Source organism: Telmatherina bonti (genome assembly GCF_933228915.1).
Source record: "Telmatherina bonti genome assembly, chromosome: 6".
Taxonomy (NCBI): Eukaryota; Metazoa; Chordata; class Actinopteri; order Atheriniformes; family Telmatherinidae; genus Telmatherina; species Telmatherina bonti.
The window spans coordinates 20,478,949-20,496,704 of NC_136624.1; the positions used below are offsets into that span (position 1 = coordinate 20,478,949).

The following is a 17,756-nucleotide window of genomic DNA, read 5'->3' on the forward strand; positions in this document are numbered from 1 at the left end:
TGCAGCTAATTCCTTTGACAACAAACCGTACTGGCATGTCACATCTGAGAGTTAGTTAAACTATTAAAAAAAAAAAAAAAAAAAAAAAAACTCACTCTGAGGAAGGTGTCAAGAGACCCATTCTCCATGAACTCAGTGATGATCATGACAGGACTGCTCTTAGTGACCACACCTTCCAGATGAATGACGTTAGGATGGTCAAACTGACCCATGATGCTCGCTTCGCTCAGGAAGTCCCGCCTTTGTTTCTCTGTGTAGCCTGACTTGAGGGTCTTTATGGCCACAAACATTTCCCTTTTACCTGGGAGCTTGAGGTTGCCACTGCACACTTCCCCAAACTCTCCTGCAGAAAAAAAATCAATTAACCTCAGTGTAGTATGTACAACTGAAAGTAAGCAGCTTTCCTTTGTCTAATTCTATTTAGGAGTCAGCTTTAAACATTTCAAAATTCAACCATGTTTCAAAGTGTTTTTTTTTTTTTAACCTACCTGCACCAATGACCTGTTCAATCTTCACACAGGATATATCAATCTCCTTGGCAAACTCCCTCACAGCCTCATTGGGGTCCTCATATGTGAATGGATCAATGTAGATCTTCATTCCTGGAGTCACTTGTAAGACATGAAAGAGTCACTACAATATTCGCTCCTTGTGGTGAAGCATTACATTCATATTGGCTAGAAGATCAAATGCAGCCAGGCACGGGAACAATCCATTCACCTTGCATTCTCACGTTCTTGTGCCATTATGAGATATTTTCTTCTGACATTTAGTTAATGAAGGTTGGAAGATGAAAGAGGTGGTGTGATTAGAAGCGTCTGTTACAACCAGCAACCTCATGGCTGCTATGTATGTTCAGTCAGGAAGGACACATCATTTCTAAACCTCCCAGCTGTGTCATGGTGCGCAAAGTTACACATACATTTATATGTATATGTATATCATCTCCAGTCAGCCATAGTTCCATTAACACTCAGGAGAGAAACCTGGGTCCTACATCAGCATCGCTCAGCTCCACTCCTGGAAATAAATTGCCTGCCCTAAGCCCTGTTGCCAGGTAAATTGGCTTAAGGTGGCCTTTAAGTGTTCGGGGACTTAAGTGTCCTGAGTTTTAAATCCGATTATTCTGCTCATACCTCTACATCAGACCTGAGGCTATTTGAATGGATACTGAACTCACGCCCAGACTGCAGCAGTGTTAGTGGAGCATGCACACTGCCTCAAAACCTGGCACACTATGCTGCGAAAACATGCTGCAGAGAAGAACAGATGGAAAGGATCTTACTAGGCAACCCCCCAAACCTCCCCCCGTTACTAAACCTTACAATCTCCTCTCAAGCTCAAGCACTGTTGAACAGACCACCTTCCTGTAATGGCAAGGACCACCAAAAACAGGGGCAGAAGCCTGAACTGTGACTGGTGTGAGGACAGGATGCACACAAGACACATTGGCTCCTGAAAATAGCTGTGAAATGCCAAAAGCGCTTTCCTGGCACTCTTTACTGATGCACAAACTGGACGTGTATGCACAATGGAACTGGATTCTATTAAGAAAGATGTTACCTTTTGAGTGGATACTTTTTTAAGATGAAAAGAAGTGATAACTACACAATAAAAATAAATAAATAAATATGGGGCCACAAACTTAGGAAGGTAATAGAACCATGCTTTTCTAAACCAGGGAGGAGGACAGATTAGTTTTAATATCTTACACGGAGTCACACTGGAATAACTTCTCAGCTATTTCTCACAGATTAATCTCTGGTATTATTGCCATTTCAACTCTCTGCTGCTGCACTGCATGAGGACAGAAAATCATTGAGTAATCCCATTCATTCACCAATTCTTTAGAAAATTTTGACAATGGAAAATGACTTGAGCATTAGCATTCTAATGGCCTCAACGCAACTGAAGACTGACCTATTTCTACTACAATGGCTTTAGTTAACTATGAAATGTGATGCATGGAACACACACTTGAATGCTGGTTTTGACGCGGTTAAATCCAGGCTCTGAGTGAGCGCCATCAAACAATGGGGTGCAGGGAAAGGGAAACGGTGCTGTATTGGGCTGTAGCCAAGGACAACAGAAAGCAAGGTGGTAGCCATGGAGACAGGTGTGTAAGGCAGCAGAGTACTGAATGATTGCCATGGGGATGACTATGTGACATTGTAGTCATGGAGACAGATGTTTCTAGTACTGCGGGAGAAGCCGAGGGTGAATGTGAGGAGAGACGAGCGCTGGTCTACTCACTGTGGCCGCTGGTGTAGTGCTGCAGTTTGTCTGTGTATTCTGAATCGCCCCTGTCAAAGCCACGCCTGCTGGGAAAAGACAAAGAACTCAAGCTCTGGCTCAAAGAGAAGGGAAAGGGGAGGGGAGACGTGTATCAAACACCCCCAGGTCTGCCTAAACTGAACATACATCAGCTAAGACACGACTTAGAAGGCTGGGAAGTGTTTAGTTTTTAGGCTGCGCTGAAAAAGGCATGTTGGTATGCATGTCCCACCAGCTTTGTAATTGTTTAATATTGATGGTTTATCTAATAAATTGTGCATTTCAAGACAAAGTCTACATGGTTATTCAGAATATCTTTATTACAGACTGAAAATGAACAAACTTCGAATATAAGAAGCCAGAGTACATAGGTGGATCTAACTTTGTTGGCTTATTTACCATAGCAGTACAAGTACTTCTATTATTCCTTAATTTGTTTATCTATTTACTGCAGTGGCTTAGTTTAATTTCTCAAGTAATTTTACCAAATCTTTGCCAAAATATTACATTTTCTATCTGGCTAACAATGCAGTACACAATCTGCTGTGTGTCACAATGGCAGAATAACCCAGGACTAAGGTGTAGTGTAAACAAAAAGGCCTGGGGGGAAATCCCCTGAAATAATGGCGGTATGCTCAGAAATTCATCTTCAATATCCTCCTTCGAGTTGAAATACAGCACCGTGCAGACCTACATCTTTAATATTTAGTGGCCTTAGTGGAATGTGAAATATTAACCTTGGGTTATACACTTTTGCAACTTGTTAACCTGTAGTGTCTAGCGAGTTTTCATTTTTAAAGATGGTAACTATAGAAACTGAGGTCAAGTTTACTTCCACCAGATATTTCTGATCTTATTCAAGAGAAAAAAAAAAACAAAAACTGAGAAATGTAAGAAAAAAAACTGTAACAAGAGTGACTCACCGGTTGCAGACGATAATGATGACAACCACAGCAATGAGGAAGACCAACCCTGCAGCTGCTGATCCAATAATGAGAGGCAGTTTCTCCTGGATGCTCGTGTTGTATTCCTCTGCAAACACAAAATGCACATAGATAAATATAATGCTATGCACATTCACAAATGCACACACAGTCATGCAGAGGCACGGGCTGAAACATATGGGGAAGCATCTGAGCCCCTGCATATGGAGGGTGCAATGGGTGACAGACAAGCATACGGCTGGGTGAACCAATAAGCAACTTGGCATCTTGACTGTCTGCATGGACCATTTTACAAACCGTGCTGAATGTGATCAGATGCCACAGATATGGACAAATAATCTGGCAGAAAGCGTGTGAGGAGAGGAGTGAAAGCATGTCTGGGTGAGACTCAAACGGATCAGACAGCCAAGAATGAGAAACCAGCTACTGAATGGGCATAGAGACAGAGTGACAGAGAGGGTGCCCAGTACTTCTTTTTTTTTTTTGGAACACAAAAAATAAGACACAACTGGGTACTTTTGGTAAGACACACTAGTGAATTTTGTCCACTAAGCATAAATACTGAGTTCAATACAGCAGATGGCACTGAGTACATAGTTTATAATGCATTTCTTTTGGAGCTGTAACCACATATTTAGAATGTAAATGATTTAGAAAGAATTTTATCTTGTATTACTGGAACAATGAATGAACGATTTAGTCAGTTTTCATGGCCTTTTGATTTTATTTACTATTTGCACCGTTTCATTTTTGTCCTTGTTTATCCTTTTACTTTTAAATCTCTGCAGCATTTACATTATTGTGCTGGGATCTGTGTGTGTGGCAGCATCAAGGATGTTCATATCAGAGTTCAGGTTAATGATGGCCCTGGGCACGGCAGGATGAAGGAAATGAGATGTTTATAGGGAAAAACCCAGGCAAAGCTCTAAAATTAACCTGTTTGACTTTTGTTTACTGCATATTCTCTCTTTTCCCCAGTTGGGTTATAATATACATGATCATTTTAAATTGGTCCTTGACTTCAAGGCTAGCAGCGTAAAATCATGGAATCTTCATTATAGAAATGCTTTGCATGAAATTTTTCTTTAAGGACTTTTTATGAAACACCTAAAAGAAACAAAAAATGAAAGCTGTATTTGAATAATTTAACATTTAACATTGAAAGTGCAACAATAACAGAAAAAAAAAACCCAGGCAGTGAGCCATATTTGTCTGGTTTTCAAGTACTTAAACTGTTTACTACATTACATGCCTCCGTGTCATGCCTGCAGCTGTCTGAGTCCATACTGCACAATGTGGTGTGTTGAAAAGCCATGCATGAAAGATGATAAGAAGCCTGCGTGCTCTGGTGAGCACTGGCTGAGTTCTCACCCTCCGTCATGGTCTGGAAGTACAGCTTGCCACTGTAGCGTCCAAACCCGGCCACAGTGCGGGCCCGGACCTGGAACACGTAAATGTTTCCTGGCTTGAGTCCACGGATGACCACTGTGTTGGTCTGGCTCCTGATGGTGGAGGAGTTATACTCTGATTGGTCCTGGGAACAGAAAGACAGCACATTGAGTTTGGGTAGCTCCGTAATTGGAGTGCAATTGCAAAGTGGAACAACTACGAAATGCCACATAAATAGCATTTTATGCCAGATCTGCACTCAGGAGGCAATATCATATTACATAATGTAAAAATACTTGAAATAACTTGAGCTGAAATATTACATAAAAGGAGCTGTGAGGTGCAAGAGACATCTCTATATTTAGTTAGGTTTTTTTTTTTCCAAGATAACCTGAGATGAACTGATGTGAAAATCGTTTGATGAAGTAGACTGGAAAAGGCAAACATTCAGCAGCTGCTTTAAAGACAGCAGAGGTGGTGGCAGTTTCAGGTCAGGCAGCTCCTCTGAGTCATGCTCCTTGACGATCACAGCTCTATTTCACTGCCATACTTTCCTCCTTTCCAAAACCCTGACAGGTTTGAAAACAGAGTGGGGCTTTTTTTTTTTTTTTTTTTTTTAGCTGTTTCCTTCAAATAAATTTCTTATCACACACTTCTGGCCATAGACGGGATCAGAGCACTAGTTTTTACAGCTTTTCTCTAACACTATCAGAAAAGGGAATTATATGAAAACCAAATGTAAATGCTCAGCACATAGACAGAAACTCGAGAAATGCTGTATATTTATGCCTCCGCACAGGGGAACAAACACATGCATATGTTGTTACATCTGTAAATGTATGCATGCATTTAATCAATTTGCTTGACTCTACTCACATTTGTGACAGTAAGTGTTCTTGTGAGAAAATATTCTGATTTGGAGAAGCAAAGACTATTTTTACATCAGTCAGCTTACAATTGTTTCAACCACAAGTCTCAGTGCATCAATCCCCAGTGGTCCGACTGCAGGGCTGAATGTGGTTTCCTTTCCCAGTGACTGACCATGATTGTAATTGGAGGAGAATGAGCAGAGGTTCTAAGTGATGTACAGAAGCTACGTGCCTCCAAGGATCTGCTGCTATGCAAGCAACTGTGAGGAGAATCTGAATTTAAATGCACAGCTGTAGAAAGGACTTAGATCTTATCATGAGAGTTTGCGTTACCATTATGGGAAGAAAAGGAACTAAACGTGTGTGTGTGAGTAATGAGAATATTGAATAAATAATGTGATAAAAAAATGTGTATATATTATACCTTTTCATAATACTGTAGTTCATAGTCCAGGATGATGCCATTTGGCTGGTCTGGCTGAGACCAGGAGAGGGTGATGCTGTCCACGGTACGACTGACCTGATGCATTATTGATACAGTAGATGGAGCTGTGAAGAGACAAAATCAGCAATGTTAAGGATAAAGCAGATCCATCATCATCTACTTTGCAGTCATGCTCTAAGAGTTTTACAGAATCTTTCATCTTACAGTCTTTCACCAGCTTCTGCAAAAGTGTAAAGCTGTAAAATCTACAGAATATACTCTTCTGTAGTCTCCTGTTTGGAACATTATGGCTAGACATGCAGGGCAAATTGGCAAGTCGCAACACTCACTAAATCACATAAGCAGCCTCATGGGACTTCCCAACATCAACTGTGACTTTGATGAGATTAATTTACACTTGTCATGCTTGTGATAACAGACCACCTTCTGCAAATAAATCATTTTAAAATCACAAGACCACCATGTAAAACATGCATAACAGTACACCTTGTCACCCATATAAGCCAAACGGCTTAAATCACAAGAGATTCCACACAAAACACTGTTTGTACTGTTTTTTTAATCCACTGTGTCTTATATTTACCCTCAGTAGATAAAAATATTCTTCTAAATTATCTTTACTGAAAATCAATTCAGCTTTTATAATGTGTTTAATGATCGTGAAAAATATGCTTTGATTAAAAGTTAATATGAAAAGCACAGTGTTACTAAATATTAGGACTGTGACGATATGCTTTTGTCCCGGTTCGATTCTATTCAGATTTTATTTGGGTGCCAATTTGATTTAGAATGTGATTCTCATGATTTTTTTTAATATTTCTGATTTTTGCAGATGAAAAAAAAAAAAAAAAAAAAAAAAAAGTGTACAAGGAAGTCATTTTCCTTGATTTCAATTAGAAACAGAACAACATAGTAGCCAGACATTTTGCTGCTATAATGCCCGAGAATAAGGAGTAAAAAAATTAATAAAAAAAATAAAAATGACAAAAAATTTTATAATGGATGGTTGTTAGTTATTAAAAAAAAAAAAAAAAAATCAATTTTAAAATGGTGAAGCAAAAATTCCCTATTTTTTTATTTGATTTCCCACCCCTGATAAATATATACTATCTGAAAAAGCTGCTTAACCACTTTATCATCATTAAAAATAGCAGGCGATGACTTTTGATTGTTTTTAACTGTTGCAGCTTTGAATTTGCTGAAATGGTAAGGTGAAAAACTCTTGATTCATTCCTTGTTGTTATACACAGCGGAGAAAACAGGAAATAATTGCAGATTTTTTGAACCATGGAATCATAAACAGAACGGAGAAATGTTAAACAAAAACAAAGTCTGTACAACAGTAACAGCTCTGATGTCAGTGTAGTAAAATCATTCTTTACCACAGCCTAAATCCTCTAAGATGAACTAGAAGTAGTTTTTATGAATATTTTGGGGTTTTTTTCCAAGGACATTCCAAAGCTTTTATTTTGATATTAGCTAGTTTTTATTACGTTCTCGGTCACAATGTTCTCACACCACTTGAGTAACAGAGAGATCTGAACCCTGAGGAGGATTCATTACTCCATAAGACAACAAAAAACCTTTCAGAAAACTGAGTGTAAGTGGAAAATGTTTTTATAGCTGATAAATAATATAAACAATAACTGTTATATTTTATGTATCATTTTCTTTCTGGAAAAAAGTAAATAAAACTTCTGTCAAATTTATTCAAACTTTTTTAAAACACAAGACTCGGTGGTAATCTCAATAACTTGTTACGTCATGGGTGGTCTACTTTAGTCCTTCCTAGCCAAGTGACCTTAAATGTTGTCAGGTCAAAGTGGGGTGTGTGATCACCTCAAGTCGTCCAGCAACCATTATGATTAGTTCAGGGTGCTGTGGGTCAGCGTAAAGCTAAGAGAAGCTGAGGATAAAAAGCTCTGTCTGGGAAACTTGGCAAGGCCTGCAGGCCTCAATGTCTGAGCCTCTGTGTGTGAAAGGGTAGGGTGGGTTGAGGTGTCAGAGAAGGAGGGGTGCTGGGCAAGATTTATGTACACCATGCCCCACGCTCATCCGTTTTAGCCCCATGCTGCACACACACACACACACACACACACACACACACACACACACACACACACACACACACACACACACACACACAGCTCTCAGCCAGCAACACAGTGGCTCCCCTGAGTCCCAGCTATAAAGTCAGAAGTCTCTCCCTCGGCACGCGTTCTCTGTGGAAAATCCATTGACTGGAAAACTACAACTGCCACGCCTCTATGATCTAAGTCTAACGTTGCAAGCATGTGTTTTTTTTACATGTTATATATAAATTATTTATCTCCTGTCCATATAACAAACTGGTTATATTCAGGTATCAGGTAGACACAGTTCTGCAAGCAGTAAAGAAAATACAGTGATGTAGGTGAACAATGAACACAGTTACTCAGAGACAATGGTACAGTTTAAACTCTAACTAGCAAAGCCTTTCTGTCTTTTCTTGCCAAAGGGAAAAAAAAAAAGAAAAAAAAAGACATCCGTCTGAAGCAAATTATGATGTCTCACATAAAACGTGGCAGTCAAAGTACTGAGTTTGTCATTATGTGCTGCTGTCGGAAGATAATAAATTGAACTTCTGCATTTCATCTCCAAGCAAAGCCCTGTCACTGTGATGCCCTGTGACTTTTCACTGTATGCACATCAGGCTGCTGTCCTGAAGCCAGAGGTACAATCATGTGTACAATATCCAGCCAGGACACCGGCCTCAGGAATCTCCTCCATCCCAAAGTACTCCTTAGTTTGTTTGGAGTCATAAGACGACAGCCTAATAAGGCAAACAGTTATAAGGGGAACTCACGAGTATCTCATTACGGATGTACATATATTCAAGACTGCCACATGGCCTTTTCCTGCATAGCATTTCCATTAAACGCATGGAGCAGCCATGCCTGGAAACCAGATACAGGGCTGGAGAAACAAAGGCGGCTCATGTATTCATGTACAGAGGATGGACACATGCCAACATTAAAAGCAGTTGGAGGAGCACACGGTGGTTTCCTTTTGTTAAAGGACAACTTCCAGACAGCCAGAGTGGCAGTCGCCACGGCTAGCCTCAAGAAATCGATAAGGGGTGGTTTAACTGAAAACAAACTGAGATTAAATTAGTCCGAGACATAACTGTTTGGGAAAAATACTACATAAAAATATGAAGTGTTGAAACATTATGCTGGTAGAAAAAAAATATAGAGATGGTTTGAATGTAGATCCAGCTGTGCAGAGTATTTTAAGTCATTCCACTACATGCATTTCTAACTAAAATGACGTTTCACCAATTTACTGTGGAATGTGGTGGTATGCCAAGTCAGTGTTTCAATGCAATAATCCCTACAGCACCGATCCACATATGAAAACCATTTGAAACATCTAATTTATGCACTCCAAATCCAAAAGTCTCCACTTCACTTCAAATCTTCCAGTCTACCTAGATTTTTTTTTCCACAACTTAATCTATAATTTAAAGGGTTGAGTAAATACTTGGTTTTCATTGTGTCAACATAAGCCATTGAGTTATGCCACTAAATACATGCTTCAGTTGTTTTAAGCCGTTTTCTTTGTTGTTACAATAATTATGTCTAAATCCTGTGGATTGTACACCATTTAAGACAATTAGAAATTAAAAACAAGGACATGAGAAAACGTCTCTGTTATTTACACAAAGCGAGCGAGTTTTATGTCAAACATGAGCAAGTTCTTCAAAGTGGGAGAAGCCCATCTTCTCTGGATGGTGAACTCACAGTTCTTTTTTTTTTTTTTTTTCAATGAATGCTGTATTTATGCTCTCGAAACTATTGGAACCAGTAGACTGACAAGGTCAGCAATTGTAAAGCAATTTTATTAAATTAGATGGTTGAATTGGGGAAAAAAAACTGGTGGGCTATTTCATGAGTTGTACCAAGAAATGAGAAAGAAGCACTAGTGTTTTATTTTTTTCTTCCAATTAATAATTGAGTGACAAGAATGTATCTTTTATCCAAACAAGTCTGGATACTTGAAAAGTATCAGTGTTATGAACAGTAACTGCTTGGAGTACATTTTACTCAATTCTAGCCGTGAACAGATTGTGTTTACCTCACATATACCAAAACTTCTACAAAGCTTAGAGATAATCAGTGACAGTAAAATCAAATAATGAATACAGTGAGGCATGAGGGGGGTATCATGTTGCTTAATTGAGAGGGGGACAGGCAGCCCCAGCTGTTGTCAGAGAATTAGGTTTCAAACCCCACATTATTAGTCCGCCTTGGATCTGATAGAAAAGACTTTGGAGTTTATTCTTGCATGACGTCCTGGAGTTGGACCAACAAAGGAGAACACATAGGCTCTGTTTTGTTCAGCATCTCTAATACATTTTATATGGCTATGTCTGAACACCTAATGACTTCCCTAATCAATTATAAATTAAGTTTACAAGGATATTTTCACTCATTAAAATTCAAGACAATTTCATGGGACGTCACTACACTAACACACACACACAGTAAAGCTTTTATCCATCCAATTAATGTATGCCCCTGTAATCTTAAATTACACTTTTGGTAAGTTTTTCCACTCTCTGTTTGAAGATCTCCAAGACTTCAACTGTTTGGCCTGTAATAAGCACTACCATGAACATGATGGGCGTCTTCATTAGGCAAAGTTGATGAAGTGAGACTACTATGGAGGGTGACTGGCAGAAAAGAAAGCTCTGACAAAAGCTTTCAAGATTAAAAAAAAAAAAAGGGGGGGGGGCAAAAAAACCCTCACTCTGGACATAGTTCTAGGAAGGGACTAGGTTGAAGGTGTTCCAGTATATGAGTTTAGTTTTACAGAGTCTTATTAGATAAGGCATTGGAGGCATGGGAGTAAAAATCACTATATTCAAAATAATGGCCACAGCTGACCCTGATGAGTTAACACTTTAAAAACAAAACAGGATAGGAAAGATGGTTGAAAATCTCCTCCATTAGCTAGCGCATGAATCATCTGTTTCTCAGAAGCATATTTAAAGCCTTTTATCTGCATCTTTCTTACAACCCACTATGTCTGCAACCATGTGGCTCTGATTTGATTAGACGTTCTGGTACAGAGAGCATAGCTATGATTTGGGGAAGATGGGGGAGGTAGTGAGAACAGGTCAGGGCTCGTAAATCCCTTTTCCTTTTCATTGTAAAAAATCGGTTTCCCCGCAGAGCAGTCTCTCCCGGAGGGTTCAAACCAGCTGGCCCTCTACCAGGCAGTCTCCCAAACTGGCTGCCACAGCTCCACTCTGTCCAACTGCCGTCCATTTATGAGCTGCAGATCGAAATGTCTTAAAGGGAGAGGCCCATATTTGCATGTACTTTTAGCATGCTGGCAGAGTGCCCTGTTTCCCCAGCTGCAAAGGATTGTGGGTTTTACATCTATAAAGATTTTCCAATGCAGTAAAGCTACAAAAGTGAGATTTCAGTTCATCAAGCTTTAAACCAGCTGCATTGGATGTGGCCAAAGACTATAATACACATATATACACATCATAAGCTAATTTTAAAATAGGCACTTTAAGAGTTTGAAGAGTTTTTAGCTTCCAGGACAAATAATTTATATCAAACTTGCAAATCAGCAGATAGGGAAAATTTGTATGAATAGGAGGAGAGTATGTAACAAGCAGTTTTTGGGTAGTTACTCAAAGTTATCAGTTATTCATTACTTATGCAATTGTAATGTCATTACTTTACCAATTATTGCTCTTGTTAATACCAGTTATTATTCTTGTGTATTGGCAAGAATGTGGCAATTTGGAATGTATGACAACACAAGGGCAACAATATGATGTGTTGTAATATATTGCAATACTATAAGCACAACAATATACAAATAGGACTTAATAGTAAAAAAAGCTATCACAGTATAGTAAGCACTTCAGGCTTTCACATGCTTTTTGTATTTTTGTATTCTTTAGCTAGCATATTTTTCTGATGATAATTTATATTCTACTGAGTCTGTCTGGTCACATTAACAGACAAAGAAAAACTGTGGCCATGAGTTACTAATGCATCAACAACTTGCCTTTGTTTTAATTCAAACTGTGCTTCTTTAACTACAGATTTAAGTGTCTTTTACTGATGTGTTCCGTTGTAATAAATCATGTTTTCATCTTTGATAAATCACAACTAATTACAGGATGTCATATACCTTTTAGGTTTATATTTGGGGTGTGTATTGGCAAGAATATGATAATATGATATATGTATTACAATATAAGGGCGATGATACAATATATTGCAATACTATAAGCAAGATGATATATTGCAATTTTTCTTTACTAGAACTGACTGGTAAGAAAACTACCACAGCACTCAAATTAAGCACTCAAAGGTGCTACATGATTGAAACTTGCTGAATAAGAACAGCGGGATCTACATTTTAGTAAAAAATAAATAGAAACAGTCTTTATATGCAAGATTATTTAAGAATTTAAAATCTACCTCATTAGTAAAAATTCCTCATGAAAAATACTGTTGTTTTGAATATTGAAATATCATTATAAAAATATTGTAAAGTTTTAATATATTGATATTTTCTTCCAACCCGAGTTACTACTTTTAAAAATCAACGTCACTACTTTTTACTTGACTTCCCTGTTTCTTAATTTACCATGTGGCAACATGAGGCACACACACCATGTAGTCACGTGCTGTCTGCAGGAACAAATATGCCTCACTGTAAAATCCACCATTAACTGGATAAAGAAAGAAGGTATGAATAGGTCATGTTGTGCTGATACTGATGTGCTAAAATTTATGTAAAGTCGCCTGCAGATCAACATTTCATCAACTAAGCATTCTCATTTAAATTACGAGTAGATCTATTTACGCTTTCTTGGAAGATCAGCAGCCCCCTTCAGATCTAACTGAATAACATGAAAGGTGCGCCTGCAGCCATGGCCAACATGTCACCTGGTGCAGAGTGTTCCCTCTGAGGACCACCGGAAAATATGCCAAAATAAAAAAAAAAAAAAAAAGATAAAGTACATGAAGATAATAAAATTGTAAAGACTTTAAAAAAAAAGAGAAAAAAAAGCTGTAAAATCAATTATAAAATGTAACTCATTTTAAAACAAATTAAAATTAAATGTTCCTAAAAGGAACCGGGCTTAAACGAATAAATAAAAATAAATAAAATATTAAGACAGTAAATATTAAGTAAAGGCCAAATTAAGAAGGTGAGTTTTAAGCCTGTTTTTAAAAACATGAATGTTTTCTGCAGCCCTGAGTTCCTCTGGAAGGATGTTTCAGAGGCGGGGGCCGTATTACATTATAAGTCTAACGCATTACTCTACTGCATTACACAAAAAGGTTATATCATTGCTGTAACACGTTCCATCCAACACTTACAGAGACAATATTAATCAGGAAGCTTGACGTTATAAAAATAAGCCAATTTGATGATAATTTTTAAAGGATCTCATGAGAATATAAAGAACAACTGTCTCAGTCTGGAGTGTGATCGAAAAGGGAAAAAGAAGTAAGAGGAGCTTCACATTAACTTTGTGGTTTCATTATCAACAAAATTGAACAAGTATTTTACAAATATGTTGTTGAAAAAACAAATATTATTTGAAACAGGGCCACACCACAGTATTTCTTAAAAAGGGTTCTTATGATTTTGAAAAAGAACAGTAATTTTGCTATAAGAGGCACTTAAATCATAACAAAGATCTCAGATACGCCAATTCAAAATCTACAGATTGGCTGAAGTCCTTTCAGCTCTCTGGGCTGATTACGGCAGAACAGATCATATTTAAGTTCTGCACCACAGCCAAGCAGAATAAAGACTCGGATGAGCACAACTCTTGTTCACACCTGTTTAATAATCAAGTATAATCATCTGTAAGGAGAAAAGCTCTCCACATAACATGGTGCATGTCGATATTTGTCCCTATTTAAAAGCTCATCCTGAATTTGATGGCAGAAACATGTAAGTAACAAAATGCTTGGAATTGCAACTGGTAATATAAAGAAAGGAAAATATTACCACTAAATGGATCATTTAGCAAAAGATCAAGAGCATGACTGATGTTTCAGAAATGAAGATGTGCAGAAAAAAAAACTTGAATTATGCTAAAGAAGATAACATTATGAAAAGATTTCAACTGTCTGGAAGCACTCCGGTGTGCAAGGCATGTGACTGAACATCAATAGAGGATGACTACGATCTTCAAACTCTCAAGCAGCGCTGCACTAAAAGCAGGCATAATTCTGTCATGGAAATCACTGCACGAGCTCAGGAAAACATCCAAAAATACTTCTCTGTCCCAATTATTTTTAGACATATTGCTGCCATTTAGTTCAAGAGGAACTAATATCTTTCATGAAATGATAAAATGTCTCCCTTTCAGCATTAGACTTGCTTTTTATACTCTGTTGTGTGTAACTTAGTGGTTTAGAGCAGGGATCCCCAATCCCGATCCTCAAGGACCGATGTCCTGCCGGTTTTCCGAGAGTCCCCGCTGCACCACACCTGATTCAAATCAATATGTATTCAGCAGACATGTTCAGAGCTTGTCTGAGTCTGAGTCAGGTGTGTTCCAGCAGGAACACTTGGAAAACCTGCACTACACCTTGAGGACCAGGGTTGGGGATCCCTGGTTTAGAGTACTGGCAAATCATTCTATACTGTTTTCATGTACACTCTACAAAGCATCCAAACTTCTTTTTGGTATTAGGTTTATATTTGGAAAAAAAACAAATATTGTTCTGCAGAATCATCCATCAAATGTAGCATTAATCCAATCTGCTCACGCCCATTGCCACTGATGCAGTCCCTTCAAACAGAATGATGCTAGATGTAATCTGCATGATTCGTGTGAGCAAATGTGAGCAACATTGATTACAAGAGGTTTTAGTAAATTGTGAGTAGGAGCAAGAGGAAACAGCTTGTCATGTTCAAAGGAGAAACTTCAGACAGTGGAAAGACAGTAACTGAGACAATGACAGCTCTGTTTTGCAGCCACCTTCAAAAGGAATGCTTAATGCATATGTCAACTGGAATTTGAGTGTGCTTGGCAAACAGAAAGGGAGAGAAAGAGCAGTCATCCCTGGTGAGAGCCAAGAGGGGAAGTGCTGTTGGGTTTATCACGAAGCCATTTGCTTAATTGATTAAGTTAACTCCATAAAGTTTATAGAAAAAATAATAAATTTAAAAAAAAAAAAAAAAACAACAAAAAAAAAAACTGTGTGTTGTGACCCCTTTTTGCTTCATAACCTAATTTTAAATGTCATCATCATCATGCCTTTTGGAATTAAGAGTAAATAAATTACTGGGTTGCATCAGTCAATTATTTATACATTTCACTATAAAGCCAATCCACTTAACGATAATTAATTGTGCATTTACATTACATTTCCTCAGGCAGTGCGCTGGGCCAAAACATCCTGGCCTTTTAACCTACATGTAAGAGCAGGTGATGTTCATTTTCTTTTGCGCTCCTTTGCAAACCCTCAGATCTCAGTCTAATCTAATAAATCGAGAGAAGAAAAAAAAAAAATCACACAGCTACTAAATCATTTATGAAGAAGATCAATTAGTTAACTAATTTTGACATTCCATTTGTGAATTCTCTTCTGGGGAGCCATAATTAAATTCATATCCCAAGCACAAGTTATTTAAAACCATCTGATGAACCTCACTGTGAAACCTGCAGACTTCTTGCCATACGGTTTATTATAAAGGAATTCTTACTTCCTGTCTGTTAGTGTTTTTCCCAGTCTGTCTTTGTAAACCCGTTGTTCTGTATCTGTAGTGCTTCGAATGTGGTATATGTGTGGCTGGCTCTCTGACTCTAAAGGGTCTGTCAGTGCTGAGCTCTTGGTGCCTGCTGAGGCCTCCTGTCTGTCTGCCTGGCTGACCTATACTGGCACCCACCATATGCACCCTTCTTAACACCTTCTGTCCCTCATACTGCAGAAAATGTATATTTGTGGTCCCTGTCTGATACTCAAATGATTCTCTTCATCTTTCTGCCTGTATCTCTGGTGCTGTCATGTATTTAGAACATTTTCATAATTGCTTGTAATTGCTTTAAAATAATGACAGGCTAATTTAAATTTAATGGCTGCTTTAAATTAAAAAGAAAAAAAAAGGATCTTTTTTATCTATGAGTATTCATGTTTTGCAGGAGGAATGACTTCAACCTGGATTTATCAGAACTATGGTGATTAAAGATTGTTTTAAAGCTTTGTATGACAATGTTGCACAAAAAAAAAACAAAAAAAACAAAAAACGTTTTACTAAAATGTACAAAATGGACCTAATATAATGAATCAGACCTTTTCATTAACTCTTGTTGCTGTCAAAAAGAATTTTGTGGTAATGTCTGGCTATGTTGTGGACATTCTGCCAGTCCTACCTGGCTCTGCACCAGTGCTTTTTGCACCATTGCCCAGTGGAGCAGCAAAGTCCCCAGTAGTCTGGTTACATTGAAAATGAGCCATTTGGATAATAATTAAGTCATAAATCTTCTGTAGACCATATGAGAAGGCTGCCACCAATCAAACCCTACTGTAATGTGGTGCGCTTCCACAATCAGCTAGTTCACTTGATAAAAATCCAATTCAGGCCCTCTGCTTCTCTATAGCGCTAGTAGCACCTCACCTTGAGTTGATGAAACGACTAAACAAATATGTCCTCTGGAATACAATATATAAACCCACAATAGAAGGCAAAACTGCAAAACTCTGCATGTGCACAGATCAGATTTATCTGCAGTTTATTCATAGTTTACTGATATTTTTCACCGACACAGGACACAATTTCTTCTCAGTAAAAGTCAGTCATTTTTTTTTAACCCAAAACAAATCAGAAAACAACAAAACCAAATCAAACAAAAACCAATTGAAAAGTAAAGCATGTTTTAAACAATGTCTGGACACACATGACATCTTAGAGAACATGGCGTACAGTGATGGCTTCTTTTTCCACCCCTGCTGTGCTTCAACAGAGCTATGCCTTTTAACCATTACTGACAGCTGAAGACACCCTGGATGATTTGACATTGTATCAAACACTTGCTTGCATGTGTGAGCAATATGTGGATTGCGTTACCAACCTGTCTATCCAACCATGTGGCTTAGACTGTGTGAAGACAAAACACTAGATTAGGGCTGTGAGGACTATTGGGAGGAAAATCGCCAACTGCCTCTAAGCTGTCAGATATGCTTGAGCATGTTGGCAATAATGTGGTTGACATGGTGACAATGAAGAGGGAAAATAAAAGGGCAGAACAAAGACCTATCTAAAATATTAGATATTGAACACCTCATTGTTCAAAACTTAACCTATGTGAACCATTACGTCATTGTTACAAGATCAACCAACAGATAGTTTTTATTCTAATTAATATATAAACACAATTATATTTTCATATAAATTAAAACAGATGGTATAAAATATGCAACAAAAACATAACATGTTTAAAACATTTTAAACATAAAATATTTATAACCTATCCCTGAAGCATTAATATAAAACAGTGGCTGACTTTTACTTTTAGTGACAATTTATCCTGGGTCAGCCTTTTGTTGGGCAATGTGGTGAGTATGCATGCCTGATTCCTTTTTACATAACTGAGTATCAGATAATAGCGCTGTCTAAACAAATAAATACACAGATACTAATCCAAAAAAGTACCTAATTAGCTAGTCATACAGCACTGCGGCAGACAAGCATAAACAACCCATATCCACACTCCAGCTGAACACGTGAATGCAGAGCCGCCTTCTGTAACCAGTAAAAAACTAGCTCAACTTTGTTTTCATCATTCCAAGAGAC

At 38.0% G+C, this 17,756-nt stretch overlaps 1 protein-coding gene across 2 annotated transcripts in view; it reads right to left on the bottom strand.

The window, feature by feature from the left end:
- Positions 1-17,756, bottom strand: part of ephb2b (eph receptor B2b) — a gene marked incomplete at both ends in the record, with an annotated part of 114,923 nt that overhangs the window by 8,492 nt on the left and 88,675 nt on the right. The window contains 6 exons of one of the 2 annotated variants that reach the window (XM_079242221.1): positions 96-343; positions 489-611; positions 2,254-2,321; positions 3,198-3,306; positions 4,590-4,752; positions 5,901-6,025. In XM_079242221.1, coding sequence (XP_079098347.1) covers positions 96-343; positions 489-611; positions 2,254-2,321; positions 3,198-3,306; positions 4,590-4,752; positions 5,901-6,025 — 836 coding nt within the window. The remainder of the gene's footprint in view (positions 1-95; positions 344-488; positions 612-2,253; positions 2,322-3,197; positions 3,307-4,589; positions 4,753-5,900; positions 6,026-17,756) is intronic. The other variant, XM_079242220.1, reaches the window with a different exon arrangement.